This window comes from Microcaecilia unicolor, chromosome 13, assembly GCF_901765095.1.
Source record: "Microcaecilia unicolor chromosome 13, aMicUni1.1, whole genome shotgun sequence".
NCBI classification, from domain to species: domain Eukaryota; kingdom Metazoa; phylum Chordata; class Amphibia; order Gymnophiona; family Siphonopidae; genus Microcaecilia; species Microcaecilia unicolor.
The window spans coordinates 73,274,302-73,293,052 of NC_044043.1; the positions used below are offsets into that span (position 1 = coordinate 73,274,302).

An 18,751-nucleotide genomic window follows, 5' to 3' on the forward strand; every position below is an offset into this window, starting at 1 on the left:
TTTGCGGATTAATACTTTTCAAATATTTGAACGTCTGTATCATATCACCCCTATTCTCCTTTCCTCCAGGGTATACATGTTCAGGTCAGCAAGTCTGTCCTCGTACGTCTTGTAATGCAAATCCCATACCATTCTCTTAGCTTTTCTTTGCACCGCTTCAATTCTTTTTACATCCTTAGCAAGATACGGCCTCCAAAACTGAACACAATACTGCAGGCGGGGCCTCACCAACGACTTATACAGCATAAGGATCTTGAACAAGTCGCCTAGATTCCTTGCCCACAGTGTCGGCATTCTGCTTTTTATGTTCTCTTGCAGTCCTATCACACAGCAGGTGTCTGAGCAGCTCATATAGCAGTGTGCTAGTATAAAGGCTTCATCCTCTAATATCACCTCTATCAACTGTTTTTTTTTCCATTTATGGGGCTGATTTATTTAGACCGTTGCTAGTCGTTTGAGTTTGCCTATTCCTAGCACTGGCCAAATTTAGTGTTGGTGCTACTGTAAACAGTTTTTTGTGACTGCTATTCACAAGTGAATATCCAACAGTTAGGAGGATCCCGAATAGACAGAGAATAATGGGAAGAGAAGACAGGAATGTCCAGAGGTGCTTGTCCTTTTGGACCAGAATAACAGCTGATTCAATTCAAGGTGGGTGACCATAAAACTGAAGAGAGAATTTTTTTCCTACCATTTTTTTTCATAACTAATCCTTGCCCTCGTATTCCATTGTCTGACTGTCCAAGCCAGACTGGTCTCTTCAGCCACTCTTTTGGGTTTAAAAAAAATGGAAAGGATACATCTAGGATTGAGGCAGCTATTCCTTACTCCTGCTAGGCTAGCGGATCTAGGCTAGGAGATACCTTATTCTATCTACCCTGTTTCCCCGAAAGTAAGACATCCCCCCAAAATAAGACCTAGAAGAGGTGTTCCTGAATTGGTAGATATAAGGCCTCCCCTGAAAGTAAGACCTAGCAAATTTTTGTTTGAAAGCAGGGCCGCCGAGAGCCGGATAAGGCCTCCCCCCCCACCCGAGGTCACCGGGCCCCCCTCCACCCACCCTCCGTCGCTCCCGGAACTAACCTTAAATGCCTCCTTTCACCTTCGCAGCAAGCAGCAGCAGGGCAGACCTCTCCTTCCTTCCATGCCCTGCCCTTGCGGACGTTACGTCAGGCGAGGGCAGGACATGGAAGGAAGGAGTGGCCTGCCCTGCTGCTGCTTGCTGCGAAGGTGAAAGGAGGCGTTTAAGGTTAGTTCCGGGAGCGACGGAGGGCGGGCGTGCCAACCCCGATATTTCCCCGAAAAATAAGACAGCCCCTAAAAATAAGACCTAGCGCATTTTTGGGGGCAAAAATTAATATAAGACAGTGTCTTATTTTCGGGGAAACACGGTAGGAGCTATAAAGTGAAGGCTAAGATGCTGCTTTAAGTCAAAAATTTAAAAAAAAAAAAAAGCCATTTGAGGAACTTTTGGCATGGTAATATCCTGACTCTGGAAGCTATGGTCTCTTGCTCTGTTCATGTTTCCTGCTCTGTTTTCTAGGCACTGGGTGGTTGCCCCTACCTCAAAATATAGAGATGTGAATAGAACCAAAATGAAAGGCCTTCAAATCAAAAATGTGGTTCAATTCAGTTACCAGAACAAGTGAAAATTTCCAATTTTTATAATTTTTAGTTATGAAGGAAAAAGACCTCAACAACCAGACAGGTTGTATTCATCTGCTCTCAATCAACTGTGTTCCTCTTCTTATCATTAGTCTTTAAAAATCTTCATTTTCACCTTTTTAAATTTTCAATCAAACTCTATATTAATTCTCAAGCTTTCAGATGTCCTCTTATGACTTTCATTAATATTTAACAAGCACTACACAGGCCCAAAATAGTTGTTCTATGCAAATAAATAACAGTTTTTCTTTTGGTTATGATCCTTTTGAAAAGCAGATCAAAATAACACTTACCTTGATAGTAATCCTGACAGGTCCCATTTCACCTGATAATCGGGCTTCATCAGGAGTTGACATCTTTAGCAGCAGTAACATCAAGCGTAGTGAAGCGTGTGGCAGAGTGCGCCCAGTGCCGAGGGGACCGAGGGAGGAGAGGACACCGGTTCCACAGAAGGCTAACAAGAGGACCACTCAGCACCTGCGGCGCAGGGCCTTTCCATTCATTCATTCAATTACTCACTCCCCAGAAGGAGTCTCTCATGTGCCCAGTGCCGCATGACAGAGCACACCCAGTATTGGAGTGGCCATGTGGTGGATGAGTACAGACCTGCAACAGGCCTCTCAGACTTCTGCAATCGAGGAGGACAGAAACCAGAACCAAGGCACAGCCATGCAAGGTGATTTCCCTATGCACAGCGGTGCTACGAATGAGGTGGCCAACGTGCAAAGAAAAAAACCCCACTCCAATAGCCCCTACCAATGCGAGGAAAATGGGAGCACCCACCATAAGATACCACCTAAGCTCGTGTACCCCAAAGACCCCAGACCCTAACCACTCTACAGCAGGATGAACTCCTCCTCCCTCACCCCCCTGCCCCTCTCCCACCACTGATGTAACTTGGAAGACTTCAACTTCTGCCGGCTGGGACACACAACTCCACCAAGTAAGACTGGTTTAACAGAACTCGAGGAACAGAAATCAACAAGCAGAAATATATATTTTTCACCTATCTATTTCTAGTCTCATGGAATAATCTGCCTAGTAAGCTGCAACAGTTTACAGACCTGATGTTCTCATAGAAAGCATAAAACCTGTCAATTAAGGCAGCGCATGTGTAAAGTTACAGTGTTGACAGAATTAGAGCCCACAAGCCTCAATTTCCTTGTTATTGCATAAACTGCAAAGAGGCCCTCAAGTCACCAAATACAAGGCAAAGGGCAGCATATGTAAACTGTACTATTTTATTCAACATGGTCTCTAGTCTAGTATGCCCCCCTCTCTTCCCTACTTTGCATGAGGGTCATTCTGATCGGGCACAGAACTAATTACAGGTTTACCTATCATACTCAAATGTACACTCAAGCACATAGGTCTCTCCAAAACCCTCGCACACGAAAACACACACTAATCAAGAGAAGACCTACCCAAATACTTACACACACCCATACACACCCAAGAGAATAAGAAAAAAAAATCAGAATTCCAGTACATGTCAACGTCCCCTGTACCACAAAGAGGTAATAATGCTCATCACAAGAATAATAGGACTATCAGCTCTAACACTAATAACATCTCTGAAACCCCAATCCAAAGCGAACACAACATACCGATACTCTGTGACCTACACCATCCAGCGGGAAAAGCCACCTGCTTACACCAAACCTGAAAGACACCAAGAAAAACATCAATGACATTTCGAACCACAGGCCGGTGTCATCCAAACCAATAACAACCAAAATAATGGAAGGAATAGTGGCAAACCAACTAACTGACTACATTAACAAATTCTCCATACTACATGACTCCCAATCAGGCTTCAGACCCCATCATAGCACTGAAACAGTGCTGATCACACTACTGGCCAACTCAAAAAGGAAATCTCAAACAGGAAAAACATACTTCTGCTACAATTTGACACGGTCGACTACCTAATTCTCAAAAGAATCCTCAGTGGAATTGGAGGCAAGGTGACTGAGGTCCCAAAAACATTATATACCTTTACTACTGTTATAGTCTGGTATAGGTCAGGTCTTGGATTCTTTGGTTTCATTTGGTGAGCTGACAGAAGTTATTGACAGCCATAGTTAATATAGTTTGTCCTCTAACAAAGCCATTAACACTGTTTCCATACTATATCCAGAGTGAAATCTTGACTGCCCTTAATCCAAGCCCTAGCTTCCTCTAGAATATCTTATAATTAGATAGTGAGACAAATACCTCAAATCATTTTCATTACCAGCCATAGATTTGATAGCTATTGGTTACCTCTCCTATCAACAATAATGATTTTTTTTTAAGATAGTTCAAACTAATGCTTGCTTTTAATGCTTTTTGGATCTCTCCCTGTTCTAATGATTGTTGCTTTCAAAAACTGCATCCTTTGTATAGATAGTATCTTCAATTGCAAGGCTGGATAAGGGTCTATAACACCCCCCTATTTTTGCCAGTTTACTTAATTGTTGGATATATTGATCAGAAAGTTTATGTTTAAATCATCTTTATTAAAGATCAAGCAAACACCAACCGCAGCCCCAAGTGGTAGCTGCTCATCTGAACATCAACATAACTTTTACTTTTACATAACTTTACCCATTCCACCCTTCCTTCCCCCCTGTCCCTCTCCCCTCCCCCTAGTATATTATCCCTCCCCCCCCCCCCCCCCCCCCGGTTTCTTTTCTGCTGACCAATCATTTTTTCGTAAAATCTGCAGAGTGACCAGGTTTCCAGACACTCCACTGTAGTCTTTGAAGTATTTTCTTTTTCGCCATTTGGTGTCCCAAAACTTTCCCAAGTTTTTTGAAAGGAGTTTTTTGAACTACCCCACACAACTCTATATGTAATAGTTCTGTCATCTATGGCCTCCACAAGTCTCTGGATGGTGTATGTGCTTCTCTCCAGTTGAGCAATATTACTTTCTTTCCAATCAGCAAAGCTTTCTGCAGGAAACCCACAAATCCAGATGGGATAGGTTTTGTAATGTTACAAATGTCAAACAAAATCAGTGGGTTGTCATACAATTGTCGCCTCCAACATCGTCTGATTTCTGCCAGAATCGACAATCAAAACTGTCATATTTGTGGGCAGAGCCAAAACATGTGGCCCAGCGTTGCCAAGTCCATCCCGCATTTAGGGCACGCCCCCGAGCCAAAACCTGCTTTCTGTGCTGTAGCCGGCGCAATATAAACCCTCAGTGCAAATTTATACTGTTGTTCCCAGTTCCGAATAAAGGGCGATCTATGTAAAATTGAGAGCACAAAACTCTGTAGCATGTCTCCAGTAAACTCAATTTCCAGCTCCTGCGCCCAACTCTTCACTATCCTCCGATAGTCAATGTCCTCTGTGGAATCGAGGAGGTGCCTGTGATGATAGCGTAATGGCACCACATTCTGTGACCCCAGCAAGCGTGAGCGCCATGGAGAGAATATCTTGCACGTCCTCACTTAAATTTTCAGCACCTAGTGAATGGGCATAATGCCGTGCCTGCAGATATGCATAAAGGTCAGATGCAGGCCATCCATATTCTCTCTCTAACTCCTCAAAAGTCTTTAACTGCCCTTCTTCATTTAGTAGCTGGTAAAGAAATTGTATCCCTTTCTGCTGCCAATTGACAAATGTTCTGGCTGAGGTTCCATCTGGAAAATCTGGGTTTAAATTCAGTAATACAAAGGGAGTTGCCGCTGCTGAAAAATGGTGGCTGTGTCATCGCTCTTTCCGAGCTCACAAACGGATTCCTCAGAGGTCCTTCAGTAGTTCTCGTTTTGGTCGTGTGCATTAACCAGCTGAGATGAGCCCCCGGAGTAATGGAGGCCTCCAGGCGTGTATCAGTGAACTGTTGACTTCCCACAAGCCAGTCTCTCGCATGTCTCATAGCACAAGAAGTAGTTAGATACCTAATGTTAAGTAATCCCATTCCCTTATGCGTTTTAGGTTTACACATTATGTCCAAAGAGATTCTAGGGCGTCTGTTATTCCACAAGAACTTTCTGAGTATTGCCTGTAGCTTCCTCTCCTCTCTCCCCCCCCCCCCCCCCCCCCCCAAGATATAACAGCAGCATCTGAAATCTATAAAGCCACTTAGGTGCCACCATCATATTATATAAGGCTACACGTCCGGTGAGAGAAAGAGGGCAGGACCCCCATAGTCCCAGAAGGCGCTTTGTCTCTAACAGCAATAGCATCACATTTTTCTCGTACATTGTGGACAACTGCGTGGGAACTGTGACCCCCAAATATTTTAGCCGTCCCTCCACCCACTGGAAGGGGAACGAACCCTCCCATCTCTGTCGCGTGATATCCGATATTGGAAGTGCCAGAGACTTGGAAAGATTCACGCTAAATCCCGAGAGCCCCCCCATATCTCCAAATCTCCTCTATCAAGCAAGCCACCGAAGTTCACGGTGCATCCACTAACAGCAGCAGATCATCTGCGTATGCCAGTATTTTCAATATACTGTTCCCAACCCTCATACCTGCAATTTTTGGCTCCGCTCGTATCACACAAAATAAGGGTTCCAGGGATATCAAGAAAAGCAGGGGGGACAGCGGAAAGCCCTGTCGCGTTCCCTGCCTTATCAGAAATTCTTTGGTCCTTATCCCATTCACCAACAGCTTCACCCTCGGGTCTGCATGCAAGAACCAGCCCTGTAATCCAATCCAGCTCAAGGCCTCAAACATAAATGGCCACCACACCCTGTCAAAGGCTCGCTCCGTGTCTAAACTAATCACCAGCCCAGTAGGAGCCTTCATGGGAGCCTCCATCAGGGCCGCAATCAGCTTCCTCACATTAAGCATGGACTGTCGCCCTCTAACGAATCCTACCTGCTCTTCCCCAATAATAGATGGTAACACCGGGGCCAGTCTCTCAGCCAGGACCCGTGATAAGATTTTAACATCTACGTTGATCAGCGAAATGGGCCTGTAAGATGCCAGCTCCATTAGGTCTCTACCCGACTTCGGAATCAAGCTGATCAGCGCCTCATTGGCATACCTGGGGAGCGTCCTGCCGCAATCGCCGCCTCATACATACCAATCAGAGGTCCCACAACCTGAACTTTAAGCAGTTTAAAAAACTCTCCTGAAAAGCCATCTGGACCCGGCGCCTAGTACAGTCTCAGAGCCTGAATCGCCTTCACAATCTCCTTTGCATTCAAGGATGTGTCGATAGAGCTCAACTGCCCCTCTGCCAACTGTGGCATTTTCGACCTTACCAAGTATTCCCGAATCTTACCCCTTATATCTGCAGTTCTTGTCTCTCCATCATATAGCTTCTCAAAATGTTTCCGAAAGACCTCCGCAATTTCCGCAGGGTTAGATGTACTCACTCCCGATTCTCCACGCACCGCCGACAGAGTGTGGCCGACGAGCTCCCTTAATCAAAAGCGCCAATAAGCCTCCCGGTCGGTCTCCATGCCTACTCAGTGCATATTTCCGCACCACAGTCGACCGCATAGCTCGTTCGTGAAGCAGACTATTCAGCTGTGTCCTGATAGCTATGAGGGATTCGTATAAAGGCTGGGTGGGATTCCTAGTATATCTGCGTTTTGCTAATTTAACCTGCCTTTCTAGCGCTACAATTTTCCGCGATAGTTGCCGATTTCTTTGAGTTACAAATGCAATCACCTCTCCCCGCATGACCGCTTTAGTGGTAGACCAATACAGACTAGGATTATCCGCATGTTGTCCATTACAGACTGCGAAATCCGCAAACTCTGGATAGGAAAAGAGGTATTCCGGAAAATGCCACCCGCCCGGTTCTCGGAAATAAGGCTGTGACTCCAAATCCACCCAAATTAAAGCATGGTCTGAGACCTCCTCAGGGCCGATCGTAGCGTTCAAAATCTGGGGAAACAGCCTCTGCGACACAAAAATATAGTCTATCCGAGACAGAGTTTGGTGGGCCCTCGAGGTACGTGTAAAATCTCGCTCTTCTTCATGTAACAACCTCCATGGGTCCACCAACCCCAATGTTCCACAAAAAGTATCCAACAGAGTGGGCCCGAGGGCCCCTCTTCCAGCCCTACTTTCTGACCTATCAAGCTGAGGGTCCAGGACCTGATTCATGTCTCCTGCAACTATTATAGGATCATTTCCATGCCTCTGGCACTCTGCAAACAGTTTAGCAAAAAGAATTTTCTCCTCTGACTACGGCGCGTACACTGCCACCAGTATTTGCGTCTGGTCCTGTAAATTCAAATGTATTCCCACATAGCGCCCCTCACTGTCCGCAAACAAGAATTGAGCCTTGATAGCCACGGACTTATGAAGTAAAATGGCTACTTCCCCCCCCCCCCCCCCGCCTCCCAGCGGCCAAGGAGCAAAAATCCTCCCCCACCCAATTCCGCTTAAGTTTATAATGTTCCTCTTTGGACAATCTCGTTTCCTGAATGCAAGCTATGCCTGCTCTATGCCTTCTCAGTGCTCCTAAGATCTTTGCTCTTTTGATCGGGGATGTGATCCCGCCCACATTCCAAGAAATCGGACGTGTTCCCCCTCCTATCCCACTAGCCATGACACCGCGTCATAGTATCCTGAGTAATCAGTCTCTTACCACGCCTCCTCAGGGAGCCCAGCCTCCCCCCTTGGAGCACCCCTTTCACATCGCACCATTTTTAAAAAATGTCCACCAGCTAATTCCTTCCCGTGTCTACCCTGCCTCCATGATCTCCATGACTCCTGCCCTCGTTTACTCACATCCTTTCCCTCCCAAAACCCCTCATTCCCCACAATTTGAACCCCCCCTTCGCTCCCCAAACTCCGTCCCCCCACTGTTATCCCCTGCTTCAGTCCCCATACTGCCCGACCCATCACTACTGGATGGGTATATAGGGTTTTCCATGCCTCCTGGCCCCTGCCCACATTATACAATCACCCAAACCGGCTCCAAGATACCCACTATTCAGCCCCCAACATACGCCACTCAAGGTACAGAAGAGAGCACACTTCCCTTTAGCAACTTATCTGCTTCCATTGTCATGAGCTGTGCTTTTTTCTCCCTCCTCCAGTTCTGTCACATATTTCTGTGCTTCTGGGATGTTATCAAACAGTCTCCATTTTCCATCATTCTTAACTTTCAAAATCGCAGGGTAAATCAGCATGAATGTCACGTGCAGCTCATGAAGCCTCTGACATAATGGAGTGAATCTCTTCCTCTTTTCCTGTAGTGCCGCAGAATAGTCTTGAAAAATACGGATCTGGTGTCCATTGAATTTAGTGTCATTTCTTTTTTGCCTAAATCCTCTTAATATTTCTGCTTTATGCACATAATTATGCACTTTGAGTATTACTATGCGTGGGGACTGTCTGCCATCTTGTAGCCGGCCTATCCGATGGGCATGTTCCAAACAGAGATTCCCCGCATGGTCTGACAACGCAAATTCCTCTGCTAGCCATTTTTCGAGCACCGATGAAAGCACTCAATCGCTCACCAATTCTGGCAGGCCCACTATTCTTAGGTTTCCACGCTGAGACCTGTTCTCCAGGTCGTCTAGTTTCACCGTTAGTGTCTCAACTGCAGTGGTAAGTGTTTTTACTTGAAGCGTGGCGAGGCCTACAGCATCTTCCACCTCTGAAACTCTCTTTTCCAGCTCTCCGGTTCTCTGAATGGTATCTGTGAGGAGCGCTTCCAGGTTCGAAACTTGTAGATAACAGCTTGTCCAGCTTCGGCTCCATCGCCGCTCCCACCGCCTCTGTAAGCTGTTGTAGTTGCTCTGCTGTAAACGGTGCGCTTCCACTCTGCAACGGGCCCTCCTCTGCGCCGCTTGACGCCTTCGTTTTTTCCTTTTCTTTTTTTGCCCCTCTGCTCGCCATACTTTTCGCTGGAGTGCCCAAATATTTATCCATAAAGTTTCTCCTTTCGAATTAGAGTTTTTTTGGGACTCTAGCCATCTGTTTGCCAGACTTTGTAGCTAAATTAGGGACCACTTCTTCCTCTCTTCAGAGCATCACGTGACCCCCTATCAGAAGGTTTATAAAATTCCATTAATCTAGATTTCTCTTCGTTTTTCCTTTTGTTCCAATCCATCATATCTGTTCTATAACCTTTAACCTTTAATTTGCACAGCTGCTGAAATGTTTTAAGAGATATTTCTAACCCTTCATTCCCATGACAAAAGTGATACTTACTACTTTAATACATGAGCTAGACATAACTTTCTTGTTTTCATTATTTAATAGAGGTATTTGTATTTTGTCAGGATTCGGTCATGCCTTCCCAGGAGCCTGAAGTAGATGATAAAAATGATGAAGCCGACCTTCCTTCTGAAGACAGTGATGGAAGTAGGCAAATTTATTGTCATGTTTATGGGCTTCAACGCTTTTTTCAACTTGGATGTTTTCTATTTTTTAATGTATATGTGCAGGAAGTTAATTTAGTTAATTTGATTTAAAAAATACATTTGAGAGAGAGAGATCTAATGTTGCATTAGTCTGGGGGAAAAAATCATGTGAAGGCAGACTACGCAATTGTTGATACAGCCCCTACAAGCTGAAATGAGAAGCCATTAACTGTTATATATAAGATATACAGAGATAATAGTTTGCCTTTAGATTTATTGGATCCCAAGTCAGGACACGAAACCAGGTGTTCTCAATTGTTGGCCATGTCCAAGGACATTTGTATTCAGGGGGAGGGGAGATATGATAGAAGTGTATAAAATAATGAGTGGAATGGATCGGGTGGATGTGAAGCGACTGTTCACGCTATCCAAAAATACTAGGACTAGAGGGCATGAGTTGAAGCTACAGTGTGGTAAATTTAAAACGAATCGGAGAAAATTTTTCTTCACCCAACGTGTAATTAGACTCTGGAATTCATTGCCGGAGAACGTGGTACGGGCGGTTAGCTTGACGGAGTTTAAAAAGGGGTTAGATAGATTCCTAAAGGACAAGTCCATAGACCGCTATTAAATGGACTGGAAAAATTCCTCATTTTTAGGTACAACTTGTCTGGAATGTTTTTACGTTTGGGGAGCGTGCCAGGTGCCCTTGACCTGGATTGGCCACTGTCGGTGACAGGATGCTGGGCTAGATGGACCTTTGGTCTTTCCCAGTATGGCACTACTTATGTACTTATGTAGGTCTTGACTTGGTTTCATTCAGTTCCAACCTTATAAGATTAAGAATTGTATAGAGGCAGAACACCCAGATTCCAGAAATGGAAGCATTCAGAAGTAGCAGACACCGAGGCAAACTTTGAGGTTAGCTGATTCGGGTATAAAGTGAGGATTGTTGGTTTTGTACCGAACATAAGCTCTTTCTTTTCCTTTTCTCTAGTTTCTTACATTCCTTCCAGCAGAAAACATGATAACATTAAAGAAGATTCAGAGGTGAGTTTGCAAAATGTCCAACGTTGTACTACTACTACTATTAAACATTTCTATAGCGCTACTAGACTTACGCAGCGCTGTACAAATGAACATGAAAAGACAGTCCCTGCTCAACAGAGCTTACAATCTAAATTGGACAGACGAACAGACAGCTAGGGGTGGGGAAATTGCAGTGGTGGGGGTGATAAGTGAGGGTGTTGAGTAAGAGAGTCATGGTTAGGAGTCAAAAGCAGTAGCAAAGAAGTGGGCTTTAAGCCTAGACTTGAAGACATATAAAGTTGTATAAAGTATATTAACTTTTTTAAGAAAAAAGAAGTAGGCGTAAGAGATCATCATTTGTGCGCGTCTCTAAAATTTGTCTTCAATTCACTCCATAATTTCAGGACATAGCAGGGGGACCAAGAAAATCCTGACAGGGTATTTTTTCATCCACGTGTATATATATATATATGTATGTGTGTCAATGGACTCCATTAGTTCTGTATTCAATTTCATTTTAGTGTATTTCTAAGACACAAAACAGCAAAAAATTGATGAAATTGCAGTTAAAACATAATGACCTGGCAAAAATTCATAACAGTCCAAAATAAGATAAAAGCTTTGTTATATTAGTGCAGATTAGATGGTTTTTCTCTAGATACCTGGGACTGTTCAGTAGGGATCTGCATTTGTTTATTATAGGCAACTAAAACTTTAAAATACACACAAAAAAGTCTCTCTTAATGCTCTTACACCTATGAATTTACGCATATACACCGGATTTGTGTGTGAAAAAGAAACACAAAAAAAACATGACAATTGCGAAAACTTGGTTTATAGTGAAGCCTGTTAAACGTTTTTTTGGCTGTATTCACCCCTACTATTCAGTAGTGCATTTAGGGCAGTGGTTCCCAAACTTGGTCCTGGAGGGTGCCCTAGCCAGTCAGGTTTTTAGGATATCCACGATGAATATTCATGAGAGCGATTTGTATACACTGCATGCAAATCTCTCTCATGAATATTCATCGTCGATATCCTGAAAACCTGACTGACTGGGGTGCCTCCAGGACCAGGTTTGGGAACCTGGAGTGGAGGAGTGGCCTAGTCGTTAGTGTGGTGGACTTTGGTCCTGGGGAACTGGGTTCGATTCGCACTGCAGGCACAGGCGGCTCCTTGTGACTCGGGGCAAGTCACTTAACCCTCCATTGCCCCATGTAAGCCGCATTGAGCCTGCCGTGAGTGGGAAAGCGTGGGGTACAAATGTAACAAAAATAAAATAGATACTATTGGAGATTCTACATGGAATGTTGCTACTATTGGAGATTCTACATGGAATGTTGCTATTCCACTAGCAACATTCCATGTAGAAGGCTGCGCAGGACGTCAGACTCACAGAAGCAGAAGCCTGCGCGGCCACATTGGTGATCTGCAAGGGCCGACTTCTACATGGAATGTTGCTAGTGGAATAGCAACATTCCATGTAGAATCTCAACTAGTAGCAACAGTGGAGGAGTGGCCTAGTGGTTAGGGTGGTGGACTTTGGTCCTGGGGAACTGAGGAACTGAGTTTGATTCCCACTTCAGGCACAGGCAGCTCCTTGTGACTCTGGGCAAGTCACTTAACCCTCCATTGCCCCATGTAAGCCGCATTGAGCCTGCCATGAGTGGGAAAGCGCAGGGTACAAATGTAACAAAAATAAAATAGATACTATTGGAGATTCTACATGGAACGTTGCTACTATTGGAGATTCTACATGGAATGTTGCTAGTGGAGGAGTGGCCTAGTGGTTAGAGTGGTGGACCTTGGTCCTGGGGAACTGGGTTTGATTCTCACTGCAGGCACAGGCAGCTCCTTGTGACTCTGGGCAAGTCACTTAACCCTCCATTGCCCCAGGTACAAATAAGTACCTGTATATAATATGTAAGCCACATTGAATCTGCTATGAGTGGGAAATCGTGGGGTACAAATGCAACAAAAAAAAACCAAAACACTGCATTAGGGGAAACACATTAAGTTGCCTTATTCCAGCCAGTGAGCAGCTTTTAGTGTGCACCATTAGCAAGAACATGCTGTAAAGCTGAGAGAACAGGAAGTACCCCTTTGTGGTTCCTTGGTGAAAAGTGAGGAAAACCACAGGACAAAAAAATAATCAGATTTTTATTTATGTATTTTTAAATCCTCATTCAGGTTCTGTGTGTTAGGATATGTGCATGCTGAGAAATCCTGGTTCTAATCTGAACTTTAAGCCAGTCTGGTTCCTTCTACCAGAGCTTATGTAGTAGTCGGGCAGGAAGTGCAAGAATAAAATAAACTTTTTACTTGCCCCCCCCCCCCACCCCACCCCCTTTTTTATTTAGCAGAAGGTTTAGTTCTCTGCATTGGTATTAATCAGATCATCATGTTATCGAATGGCGAGGTGTTGACTCTCTAATACTGTATATGTTATTAGTCTTGGCCAGAAGACTTCGACAGGGACCATTCTTAATCACTCAAATCTTGCAATGACTGTGATGTGAAGAAAGCATTTACATTTTTTGTAGTGCTTGAATGCTGTGTGGAGGATAGGGGAAAATTTATTTGATTACAGCAATGGTTTCCAAACCTGGTCCTGGAGGCACCCCAGCCAGTCAGGTTTTCTGAATATCTACAATGAATAGTCATATGAGAGATTTGCATACAGTGGAGGCAGTGCATGGAAACCTGTCTCATGAATATTCATTGTGGATATCCTGAAACCTGACTGGCTGGGGTGCCTCCAAGACCAGGTTTGGGAACCTCTGGCTTACAGTGAACCGTTTCTTATGTGCGTTTACTAATTTTGTTTCTCTGTGTCAGTTAATATGCCACCACTCTTATTGAAAGTAATATGTCAGTGAGAATTAATACTATCTAACTTTATCATTTTCATTTTAGCAAGAGTGCATCTTGATTTGTCATTTCTTTTCACATGTTTGCAGGATATCAAGCCAGTCATTGATGGGATAGATGGAATTAAAATATCTCAGGGCCTTGGACTTCAGGACTTTGACCTAATCCGAGTGATTGGACGAGGAAGCTATGCCAAAGTTCTTTTAGTGCGGTTGAAAAAGAATAATCAGATTTATGCCATGAAAGTAGTTAAAAAAGAATTGGTGCATGATGATGAGGTAAGAGCCCATACACGCATTCAGAACTAAGGTTTTATAGAGCAAAGTTTGATCTAAAGGTTACAGCCTAAGTCTTGGAGTGAGGAGTCCAAGAATCAAATTCTATTTCACAGCTCAGTAACTTCTATTTCTCTGAGGACAAGTAGAATGTAGATATTCTTTCTCTTGGGCGATGTCTGGAATTCGTTGCCAGAGAATGTGGTAAAGGCGGTTAGCTTAGCGGAGTTTAAAAAAGGTTTGGACGGCTTCCTAAAGGAAAAGTCCATAGACCATTATTAAATGGACTTGGGGAAAATTCACTATTTCTGGGATAAGCAGTATAAAATGTTTTGTACTTTTTTGGGATCTTGCCAGGTATTTGTGACCTGGATTGGCCACTGTTGGAAACAGAATGCTGGGCTTGATGGGCCTTTGGTCTTTCCCAGTATGGCAATACTTATGTACTTATGATGTCATCCCACAGAGCACAGACCGGAAGTGTTCCCCAGTGTACTTTCTCAAAGCTTTTGGGAGCACCATAGTGCACATGTGCATACTTATCTGCCTGATGCCATCATGCAAAACCAGCCACCAGCTGAAGCATTTGTCTGTCCTGTGCTGTCTCGTTTTGCCTCTCCTGTTTTCAGTGGCACCGTGCTTGCTCTCGTTTCAATGAAACTGAGCATTCTCACGCATGTTCAGTTTCATTAAAACAAGCGTGCAGAGCGCGCTGAAAACAGAAGAGGCAATACGAGACCATCGCGGGACAGACCAACGCTTCAGCTGGCGGGGGTTGAGGACCCCCGCCAGCCAAGGTACTTTAGCAGCGGCGGGGGGGGGGGGGGGGGGTTGGAAGCGGCGATAGGGAAGGCGGAAGCGGGGAGGCAGGCTAAAATGTGTCCCCCCCCCCCCCCCCCACCTTGGGCTCTGCCCCTCCCGATGAGGTCTGGCAACGCCCCTGGTTTCTATCCCTCTGGGAGCTGTATCGAACACTGGAGATGCATCAAAATTGAAAAGGACTCAACCTTCCTCAACATTGAGCATTGATAGAGGCTGCCTTATCCCTGGTGATTCTGAGGGATGCTGATGCAGTGCATCATGTTGAAGCCAAGAAGCATCGATCTCCCTCAAAGCACAGGGTTGAGAGTACTGAAGCACCTCTGTCACTGATGCCCTTGACGTACCACCAGTGTGAGGGTAGCTCACCCTCCTTGGAACCAGATGGGACGTGATTACCTCTATCAAGCTGAGACCAGGTCACCGATACACTGCAGATATGTCTGAAGGATGTGGCTGCATTGACTGGGCCCCTACTATGTGGTATCTTTTCCCTTATGGAGTACCTCCTCCATCTTTCTAATTCTGGCCTCAGAACTAAAAGAGTACACTTGAGTACTATTAGCGCTTACCACTCAAAGGCTGATAATAAGCCAGTTTCTGTTCATCCCTGGATGGTTAGATTCATGAAAGGTTTATTTCATACCAAACTTCCTATCAAACCACCTCCGGTAGCATGGGACCTTATTGTCATCCTCACAGCTCTCAATGAAACTTCCATTTGAACCACTCTGTTCCTGTTCTCTGAAGTTCCCCACTTGGAAAGTACTGTTCTTAATAGCACTTACTTCTGCCAGACGGGTAAGAGAACTTCAAGTTCTTGTAGCACACCTGCTTTATATCAGGTTCTACCACTACATAGTTGTTCTCCGAACCCACCCCAGATTCCTCCCTGAAGTGGTATCGGACATCAGTCCATTGTACTTCCTGTCTTTTTTCCTAAGCTACACACTCATCCTGGAGAAGCAGCATTTTATACCTTAGACTGCAAGTGTGCTCTAGCGTAAAATCCAGAGTGTACTAAACCTCATGGGAAGTACTAGCTTTTTGTATCCTTCAACCCTAACAGGTTACGCTCATGACCAAATTCAAATGATAGCAACCGCCAAGAACATACTACTTCTACAATTCGACATGTTAAGCGCCTTTGACATGGTTGATCATGGAATTCTATTACACATCCTTTGATTACTTCGGTATCGGAGGCAACGTTCACAAGTGGTTTAAAGGGTTCCTAACTACACGCTCATATCAAGTGACATCAAATTCGATTACATCAGCCACTTGGATACCTGAATGCGGAGTTCCACAGGGATCCCCCCTCTCACCGACCATATTCAACCTAATGATGATACCCTTGGCTAAACTACTATCGAACCAAAACCTCAACCCATACATATACGCTGATGATGTAACGATCTTCATCCCATTCAAACAAGATCTAAAAGAAATTTCCAACGACATTAACCAAAGTCTACATATCATGCATTCCTGGGCAGATGCATTTCAGTTGAAACTTAATGCAGAAAAAACCCAATGCCTAATACTCACCTCGCAACACAACACAAATAAATTTACCACTATCAACACACCAAAACTAAATCTACCAATTTCAGACACCCTGAAAATTCTTGGAGTTACCATCGATCGGCACATAACACTTGAGAATCACGCGAAAAACGTAACCAAAAAGATGTTCCAATCAATGTGGAAACTGAAAAGAGTAAGACCATTTTTCCCAAGGACCGTCTTCCGCAATCTGGTACAGTCATTGGTACTCAGTCACCTGGACTATTGCAACTCACTCTACGCCGGCTGCAAAGAGCAAATACTCAAAATACTCCAAACAGCCCAGAACACGGCAGCCAGACTCATATTCGGAAAATCAAAATATGAAAGTGCAAAACCCCTACGAGAGAAACTACACTGGCTCCCACTTAAAGAACGCATCACGTTCAAAGTATGTACCCTAGTTCACAAAATCATCCATGGAGATGCCCCAGCCTACATGTCAGACCTAATAGACCTACCACCCAGGAATGCAAAAAAATCTTCCCGTACATTCCTTAATCTTCACTTTCCCAACTGTAAAGGTCTAAAATACAAATTAATGCACGCATCTACCTTTTCCTATATGAACACGCAACTCTGGAACGCGTTACCACGCAACCTAAAAGGGATCTATGAATTGACCAGCTTCCACAAACTACTGAAGACTCATCTCTTTGACAAGATATACCACAAAGATCAACACATGTAATATCCTTCACATATATCCAGAAATGTCTTATAATGTATTCTGCTATACTACTGTCATGTATTCCACTACCATGCAACCCAATATCCTTCTGTAACACCAAATGTATATTCTCGTCTATTTCCACTATCCAAGATGTATTGTAAGCCACATTGAGCCTGCAAAGAGGTGGGATAATGTGGGATACAAATGCAATAAATAAATAAATAAGGATTCCCATCACCAAACGTACTATCTTGATTTGGCTAGTTGACTGTATCTTGAATACGTATGCTCAGATTGGGCTTGTCCCTTCATGGCCATGTCACTGCACACAATGTAAGAGCCATGGCAACTTCAGTAGCCCATTTCCGCTCAGCCTCCATCGAGGAAATTTGCAAGGTGGCAGTGTGGTCTTCTATCCATACCTTTGCTGCTCACCACTGTCTGGAGCACCATTCCAGGCGGGATAACCAGTTTGGACAAGCAGTCTTGCAAAATCTTGTTACTACTTGAATGTCAACTCCACCCTTCAGCCCTTTTTTCCCATCAGTTTCACTTTTCTACTTCAGCTACCAAGTTCATTATATTAACATTGTGAGCCTGGCAGCTAGTGAGTCCTCCATGTAAGAGTATCATGCCCGCTTGACCTTGGAGAAAGCAAAGATACTTATCTGTAGCAGGTGTTCTCAGAGGATAGCAGGCATATATTTTCACATCCCTCTCGCCTCCCTTTGGAGTTGTCTTCTTAACTTTCGTATTATACTGCTGGTCCTCTGTTGGAAGACACCCTCACATGTGCGGTAGGGACACTGCCTCAGAGGTTTGTTTTTTTTAAAGTGACAGTGCACTATGGCATTCCCTGTCATCTATACCAGACCAGTCCCGACTAATGGGTTGTGTCCATCTACCAGCGGAAGGAGACAAAGAAAATAGTTCCAAGTGAACCGCCCCTTAAGGGTATCATGCAGCCTGGAATGTTCAGTATTTTCTCTGGCTCCTAGCGGATGGTGGACGGATCGTGCAGCTGCTCTGGATTGCTGGCTGGTAGCTCCTGTCCCAGATTCTTCAGGTGACAGTGGAGCCAGGGGTGTGCTGGTAGCCATGTTGGGGCTAGTTTTAGATGATACTCAGTGGTCCTGATTTCCTCATCTGCCAGCTAGGGTGATATCCAGTGACCCTGGTTCCCTCCCCTCCCCTACCTCCCTTGGCTGTCTTTCTAGCAGGTTGATGGTTAATTGTGGCATAGAGTAACTTATCTCCCCTGTGGGGTTCTTCTCTTCTGTGGTGGTAGGTATATCTGAATTTCTGCCTCTGAGGTAAACCTTTATTAATTCCTGTCACTAGTGAAGAAGGTGGTTTACAAAAAAAAAAAAAAGGAAGAAGAAGAAACTTTGTTTTTTTTCCTCCTTTTCTGCCTCTGAGGTCACTAGTGAAAAAGATTGTTTAAAAAAAAAAAAAGAAACTTTATTTTTCCTTCTTTCTCTTGCCTGTTACCTGATTTATTTTCCCACCTTTGGCAGTGTATTCTAGGGGGCTGCTTGTGAAGTTTCTTTGAATTTCGCTGGCCGTCATCTAATTCTGAT

The 18,751-nt window shown here is 44.4% G+C and overlaps 1 protein-coding gene across 2 annotated transcripts in view; it reads left to right on the plus strand.

Moving 5' to 3' along the window:
• Nucleotides 1-18,751, plus strand: part of PRKCZ (protein kinase C zeta) — a 245,692-nt gene that overhangs the window by 149,897 nt on the left and 77,044 nt on the right. For both annotated transcript variants that reach the window (XM_030185630.1, XM_030185629.1), the window contains exons 8-10: nucleotides 9,858-9,939; nucleotides 10,936-10,988; nucleotides 13,925-14,113. In XM_030185630.1, coding sequence (XP_030041490.1) covers nucleotides 9,858-9,939; nucleotides 10,936-10,988; nucleotides 13,925-14,113 — 324 coding nt within the window. The remainder of the gene's footprint in view (nucleotides 1-9,857; nucleotides 9,940-10,935; nucleotides 10,989-13,924; nucleotides 14,114-18,751) is intronic.